The sequence below is a fragment of the Wyeomyia smithii genome, chromosome 3 (assembly GCF_029784165.1).
Source record: "Wyeomyia smithii strain HCP4-BCI-WySm-NY-G18 chromosome 3, ASM2978416v1, whole genome shotgun sequence".
In the NCBI taxonomy this organism is placed as follows: Eukaryota; Metazoa; Arthropoda; class Insecta; order Diptera; family Culicidae; genus Wyeomyia; species Wyeomyia smithii.
The window spans coordinates 189,913,060-189,921,145 of record NC_073696.1 but is presented as its reverse complement, the minus strand read 5'-3'; the positions used below and the strand labels follow the sequence as shown (position 1 = coordinate 189,921,145).

General features: G+C 45.1%; 1 protein-coding gene across 1 annotated transcript; it reads left to right on the top strand.

Moving 5' to 3' along the window:
• Nucleotides 1–6,565: 6,565 nt before the first annotated feature.
• Nucleotides 6,566–7,858, top strand: LOC129731004 (uncharacterized). The gene is made up of 2 exons (XM_055690703.1): nucleotides 6,566–7,630; nucleotides 7,715–7,858. The coding sequence occupies exon 1, from the start codon at nucleotides 6,716–6,718 to the stop codon at nucleotides 7,475–7,477; it is 762 nt and encodes a 253-aa protein (XP_055546678.1). The 5' UTR covers nucleotides 6,566–6,715; the 3' UTR covers nucleotides 7,478–7,630; nucleotides 7,715–7,858.
• The last annotated feature ends 228 nt before the right edge of the window (nucleotides 7,859–8,086 follow it).

Here is an 8,086-nt window from a genome sequence, read left to right as displayed (position 1 = left end):
TGGTAACAAATCCATTACTAAAAAAGCAATAAAATTCTTCCCCAGTCAAGTAACAACACATACTGTCATATATTTAGCACGTGTTATGAGAGTACGACTATCTAATAATGGTCGTCTCAACCACATGCAACGATTTATCTGCCGAAAAGTGCTCCCTTTCCACCTCAAGTCAAAAAAAATCACACACCGTCGCATATGTTGCACATGTTACAAGTTTTTTCAATCTCCAATTTATCCGGTGGGCGTGTATTAGTTCGCTCGTTGTATGCATACGGAGTAGCGAAAAAATATGACAAGAGCTGCCAAGCAACATTTTCCCCGTCATAGAGTATGCAAACGTTGATGATTTCAAAAACTTGAAATGCGCCTTAAAATGACATCACGATCTGTCTGCGTCAGAGAAAAATAAAAACATTCGCTTTCTTGCAAGCTATTTACAGCACATAATCATTGGTTCATGGAAACTCATTTGGACCTGTTTGAATATACAAAACTCGTGCCCATTCAGAACAATATTCGCAACTTCGGCAACTCTGGTCAGACAGTATTACATATTTCCATTTCAAGTAAACACTAGGGGACGAAACGAAAGTGTTTCTAATTGAACATTTGAGGTTGACGGTTGAGATTCTGATTATGTGTGGATGATGGGAGACAAAAATGAACCAGATCGTTGCATCAATACAAATGCAGCGAGTGAAGTCTTGCCAACACATGCATTGGGGTGCTTGGCTGTATGTTCTCCTGCAGAAACACATACAAGCGTGTGGCCGTCATAATTTTTATTACTTTTTGTTTGTTACTTCTTGTGTATAATGCGCAGTCATAAGACACAAAAAGTAATAAAAAATTGCCCAAAAGTAATAAAACATTCCCCGTTTGCGTTGGGTGTAGAACAACCGTCGCCTCGGTCGCATCTCACAGAAAGCACAGGATGATCAATCGACACTCGCATATCAAAGAGATGCGCTCTATCTTTCGCTTGGCGATATTTTTAAGCTCTTTTTCTGTCTACTTTATTCCATCTATGTTGAGTAATTTCCAAAACTTCCGCACACAAAGTGTGTAGTTTTCATTTCCAGAAAAAGTATTCAAATACGTTTGAGAAAAAAAATGTCGTGGTGGTACTCGTCTAACATGTTTGTTCGAGAATGTATTTAGGCAGTGAAAAGCGGTTCTACTGTGACCATTTACAAGCCTGCACTCGACCAACAAACAGAGAATCACATCGACAGTAGGCTTCTCCGACGTCATCAACGTTCACACCTTCGCAACGCGAAGATAGATTCGGACCACTCGAGTGGTGTCCTTTGTAACTGTATGCAAGAGCTCAAAACTCTCGACAGTCTATAATTTTCTCCGGAGTCGAACGCCGCGACCGAACATTGAGCAACTGCATGACGTCGAAGTTGCACAGAAATCCGCGAAACAGCTAGACGCCCAATGAAGCAGCTCAACGCAGTTATTCTAGATGATGGCTGGAGGAGCATTCGATCCGCCATATGTAGCACTGCCGGAAGTAGCGCTGCAGATACAAGGTGATAGTTATAAAAACCTTGACACAAACACTACATTATCAACATCTTTGTTTCGCTCCCATCTAACGTACCGCCAGCTCTGTTTTTTGCTTTTCCGTCCTTTTTTCTTTCCAAATGAGACCTTCGCTCAATAAACACGTGATTTCTTCCTGAATCTGCCGTGCCCAAATTTATTTAATTATATCCGCAAGCCTATCCACCGGATTATTTCAGGTTATGGACCCAGTAAAGTTGAGCGTGAGTGTGAAGTGAGATTATGGCAAATGAGAAGAGCCAGACCGATTCCTGCTTCCGCTTTTCGACGAGACAAACTTTGGAGAATGGAAGTTCTGCATGCGCGTATTGTTATTATTATTTATTGTTTATTCATGCAAAAGTTGAAGTCTTGTACAATCATTGTGTCTTCCCGATTCGCACAAATGTTGCACAGAAATCGCACAATAAATGTGTGAAACGCATAACGCAACAGTTGTACTGCGAATACATTGACATAGAATGAAATCAGAATATGTATCATATACCGACACTTTATTTCTCACGTCGAGTGTATCAGTGACTGCTACTCATGGAGCAGTGCAAGCAGCAAACAACAACTTGTGAACTCACTAGATTTAAATAGCTATAATAGTCGATCGATTTATCTCGATGGATTTGGTCATTAAAAAGTACCATAGAATGATTTGCAAAAAAAAATCACAAGAAGGTTGTATGCAAAGCCACGACCGCAAGGTTGAAGTAGAATACTTTTACAAGAAAGATAACCTGGCTGCTTGCGTGTCAGTCATTTTTTCTAGTAAATAAACGTTGACCGTTCATTGGCAGTATTGTAATTTCTTTTTGTCTGATATTTTGAATGAAGTTCATTGGATTTTTTAAAATTTTGTGGAAATGAGAAGTTGAAGTGCTGCCGAATTGTAATATGCACATTTAATACGACATCATTAAACGGGAACGGAACAAAGGCTATGGTTATGCAGAACGCGAATAACGGCGCGATGCGATTCGCCTTACCGTGGTAAAATGTACAGCTCGTCTTAAGGCGAAGTAGAGCTATACATTTCAACAGATTTCGTCTTGCCGAATCGCATCGCGCCGTTATTTGCGTTCTGCATGACCGTAGCCAAACACTAAGCGACGCAAACACGTAATAATAGTCAGAGTATGCATGTAGATGAAGATAATTAACTTTGGATTATAGCGCAAAACGAGAAAATATTAACTCTTCAAATAATCATTTGTGTTCTTCAAATTTCAGTTGTTCAAATGTTTATTATCTGATGAAGCTCTTATATAGGCCAAATGATGCATTCCCAATTTACTAGGTCCATAACTCTGCCGACCGTGCTTGGGAAAGCGCGGTATAATGACCAATCAGAGGTCGAATTTTGTGTTTTGACAAGGCTTAAGAGTTTTCAATAGTACAATAGTTCTAATGATAAAATTTCAATTTCATGCATTTGGGAGGAATCTGGTAGAAGATTTTCTAATCGATTGCTGCAAAAACGAAGGAAATCCATCGAAAACTAACCGATTTATTAGCATTTGAAATTTTTCTCACTTTTTTCAGTTTTAGATTTTCATTTTATATCCCTATGTAGCCGAACTTCCTGAGAGAAGTATTCTAATTCAAAATTAAATCTTCATTAATTCATTTGTTGTCCTTATTAGGACAATTGTTCAATTTATCATAGGATGTAGTGTTTATCTTACATCTCTGTGTTACCTTGATAGTGGGGACTAAGCCGCACGGTCAACACAATGAGAAAGGTGTTTTCACATTGAAAACTAGACACGGCTTTACTGGAGGAAGTGTTGGCAAATGCATCTACCGCCAATACCACCGATATCATACGAAAGTGCGTCGTTTCATGTGGGGAATAAATATCAACAACGAAAAATGACGCGCGTCTAAGCATAACCCGAACTGTTTCGCCGTGCTGCTCCCATTTACCTTTACATCGGCCTCAGGGAAGTACCGGCTGCACCTGCATCTACCGCTGAGGCTGTCACTATACTGCTATTGGTACCATAAGCTATTAACTCTTCAAATAAGTGTGTTATTTGTTCTCAAAAGAACAATTGTTCAATTCAAAATCGGATTTACGCAATCGCATCTCTGTAATATTACCGACAATAATATTCTTCTGAACAAACTGATACAACTTTCCCATTAGGCCTCTGCCATAATACACGCGAAAAGCGACGCGAACCGATTCGCTCAGCTGTAGGTTAATGTACAGCCATCAGTAGAGCTGTACATCAACCTACGGCCGAGCGAATCGGTTCGCGCCGCTTTTCGCGTCTACTATGGCAGAGGCCTTAGAGAAAGTTGCTGGCTGATGTATTCACTTCATGCAAGCCTGCTGCTGATGCTTCCCGCTACCACACTGAAACAGCATTTTAGTGAAGGGAGTGTCGTTGCATCAGCTGACCCTGCTACTATCGATGCTGATATACCTGCTGCAACAGCTACGCTATGCATAGCCATGCCACAGTTGTGGCCGCTCTACGCTGGCCCAACTGCTGGGCAACTGCAACGCTATCCGTAGCCATGCCACAGTTGTGGCCGCCAATGGTATCCGCTGTACCTGCATCTGCTGGCCCTGCTGCTATCGATGGTGAGATCCGCTGAAACTGCTACGCTTATTCGCAGCCATGCCACAGTTGTGGCCGCTATCCGCTATCGATGGTACCCACTGCTCGCTTCCGCTGCTGCTAAGGGAGGACTGCTGTCGTCGCTGTTCAGAACTACTATGAGCGGCTTCGATTAAAACAGGCTCTTATATAGGGAAGAAAATAGGAATGAATTATTTTACGTACGTGGTGGAATGATATAACTTGAAAAATATGTGTGACTTCATTCTGGTTCAGAGCGATCATTTGATAAGCTCCACCTTTTTTTTTTTCAGTTTCTAAAGTTTTTCCTCAGTTTCGTAGCACGGATGCACAAAAATGATTTCTTGTGAACATTCTGTCGAGCCGGACCGATAGCACTCTCATTGAAGCAACAAAATAACATGTTTTGTGTCGTGCTGTGCAGCTTGGCTGAAGAAAATGTTCCCGTCCCCATGTCGCATGTAAGCAGATTATTGCGTTCAGTAGACAGTAGATAGTGTATCCAGCGAATAAACACCGATGGTGCTCTCACACACGCAACGGTTTTAACCCGTATCTTATTGCGGTTTGTAACATCAAGCGATTTCGTTTGCTCGCTGTTGCGTGTTGCATCATGTTGCAACTTGGCAGCTGGGAGACGACGAAATTCTGTTTATGCTGATTGATTGAATCGACTTCATATTAGCTCTGCATAGTCGAACTAACTGCTTTTGTGAATGCGTTCTAAAAGGGCAGTTTATTATTCAATGTCGGTTATGCTGATCGCAGCCTTTGCGCTGCCCCTACAGTGGGGGGTTCACTAAATAAAGTAAAAATTAGACAACTACAACAGAATTTGATTGCATCCCGCACAGAATGTCTGCTTGTGTTGATGCCAGAAAATTATTAACCTTCAATTATTTTTTTATTTGCCTTGAAAAAAGCATGTTGCGGTTCAAAATCGGTTGCTAATTACAACCTTTGAGCTGCCCTAACATTGGGGGAATTAAGATACACGGACAACATGCAATGTGGAAGCTATTTCACATTCAGTAAATTAGACGGGTGCGACAAATTTAAATTGTTAGGATGCAACACAGAATGCTTGCTTGCGTTGACAAAAGTTATTAACTTTCAATGACTTGTTTATTTGCCTTAAAAAGGCATTTTGATTTCCAAAATTGGATTTCCTGATGGCAATCTTCATGCTGCCCCAACACGGGGGGAATAATGGCTGTCTGGCGACACACGCTGAGAAAAACCGCGCTGCTCCTGAGACGTGGTGACCAACCACAGGGCTAGTGCTGTTGCTAAGGAAGGACGACTGCTGTTGTCGCTGTACACACGCTGAGAAAAACCGCGCTGCTCCTGAGACGTGGTGACCAACCACAGAGCTAGTGCTACTGCTAAGGAAGAACGACTAACTCCGCCTGTTACGATTCTCTTGGTTCAGTTTAGCCTTTACGAATAGACTTGAATTATTGAGAACTGTAGCAGAGGGTCCAAAGCCCCTGTAAAGGAGGATGGTTGCAACAGCTCTTAACCATGGCTGTTGCGTAAAATCCAATGGTTAAAACCCCTAAGCTAAGGTGTTATGCGACCCGTGCCGATGGATGACGTGGTGGGGGGGGTTTAAGAAATACCCAGCCTCTAACGGAGCCTGTGGAGTACCAGGGCACCCTTCACAGTAATTAGCCCTTACTGCATCACGCGGGTCACTGATGCAGCGGACTCTTCTTTACCCAGCGACTCGTGGGAATTTTATGAACGACAAAACTTCACAAAATTCGGCCACCGGCAGCCTTTCTTTGCCGGAACCCATGGACTCATCGGAGCGTAGTCCAATACAAACAAACGCACCGGGCAGAACGGAGGAGATGGAGCATGAGGATGATTTCAACCTCGACAGCGAATCGCTGGACGGAGGACCCTCGGCTTCATCCTTAATCCTACTTTCTCCACAAGGGAATGACGAAAGTCAAATGGACTTAGTTCCCGGTCCACAGACAAGGCCCGATGACGAAGGGAAACCCGAATCATCGGCACCCCTTGTCAAGCGACTTTCGAATGCGCAAAGGCGGCGACTGAGCAAAAATCTTCGCTCCGGTCTCTCGTACGAAGAAGCCAGGAAGCTGGCCCTCCTTCCAACAGAGCAGCCTGCTCAATCGAACCAAGTTGCCGTCAAGCGACAGCGGTCGGACGACTTGGTGTCACCAAACACCAGTACTAAGTGTCCACAGCCTAAAAAACTGCGGAACGGCACTGGTTTGGGGTCATCGGGTTCGAAGCCGCTCCCGAAGGCCACATATAGGGACATGGTGGAAGCTATAAGCCTTGCGGTTACTTCTGCTACCCACCCCAGCTCCCTACTCACAACGGACCAGCTTCAGGCTGTCCGGACCTCCATCCTCGATCACATTGCGAACCAGGAAAATCCAACCACCAAGCCCAAGTTTAACGGTTGCCATCTAAAAAATGGCTTCCTGCAACTTGCCTGTGCCGACAACGACACAGTGCAGTGGTTGGAAAGGGAGGTACCTTCTCTCGTACCATGGGAGGGAGCACAACTTCGTGTATACCACATGAAGGATCTGCCGAAGGCCAGACGGTATGTCGGTTACTTCGCGGACAGTGCGAACTCTCCGGACGAGAAGATTCTTCGTTCACTCCAGAATCAGAACGACCATCTCTCTACCAAAATGTGGCGAGTCTGTAACCGCAAATTGGTAAAGACCTTGGTCGAACTAGTTCTGGATATTGACGAAGAATCGGCCAAACTCGTTGAGAGTAGAAATTATGAACTGCACTACGGTTTCGGCAAAGCACGCATCCGAAAGGTAAGCGGAAGGCCGAACGTCACAGGCGGGAAAGACTCCGTCGCAATGTCAGGGAAGGTACGTGCGGGTAACTCCTCCGGGAGTACTCTGCCACCACCCAGGCAAAACGATCCTGCGAATGGGCTAAAGGTTCGCGTGGGAAACTCCTCCGGGAGTGCCCCACAACCACCCAAACGCAACCCTGCGATTGGGAAGGTACGCGCAGGATGCTCCCCCGTGAGTGCCCTGTCACCACCCAAAAAACGCAACCCCGCGGCTGCTCGGACGGTTCCGCCGAAGACTCGCAAGAGTGTGAAGCATCAACCACCGAAAAGTCGCACCCCCCGGAGTCAAAAACCACCACAGTGTGCGCGACGACCTTCTGTTGCCAATCGACTGCTGCAACCGAAGCCGAACAGTGAGGAAGAGCAACTTCCATCAACCAGCCAAACCGCTGTTGGCAGCCGTCAGCCAATACCAGGATCATCTTCCGATCCGGACAAAGACGGCAACTTCACTGCAAAGTGAGCAGCCTTCGCTGCGTGCAAGCGAATCTCCATCACGCAAAAGGCGCCTCGGGTGTTCTTTGCAGGAGATTCGCCAAAGAGCAGCTAGCGGCTGCTTTCATCCAGGAGCCGTGGATCAACGAATCCAAAGTTCTCGGACTTAACGCTCCTAACGGTAGGTTAATCTACTGTGACACGCAGTCCAAACCAAGGACTGCAATTCTGCTGAATAGAGAACTAAAATTTTTACCTATTACAGAATTTATCCAACGCGACGTCGTTGCCGTCACGGTTGAAGTACCGACAACCAGAGGAAAGCAGGAAATGGTTGTCGCGTCGGCCTACTTCCCGGGCGACCAAGGTGATATACCGCCACCCGAAGTTGCTGCGCTCGTGCGGTACTGCAAGGCCATCAACAAGCCGTTTCTGATCGGCTGCGATGCCAACGCTCACCACACGATCTGGGGCAGCTCGGACACCAACACCAGGGGTGAGTACCTACTTGAATACCTTACTTCTAACGATGTCAATGTATGTAATGTAGGGAATAACCCCACGTTTATCAACGCTATTAGACAGGAGGTCCTTGATCTCACTCTGTGTAGCGCCTCTATTTCTGAAAGGATTTAAA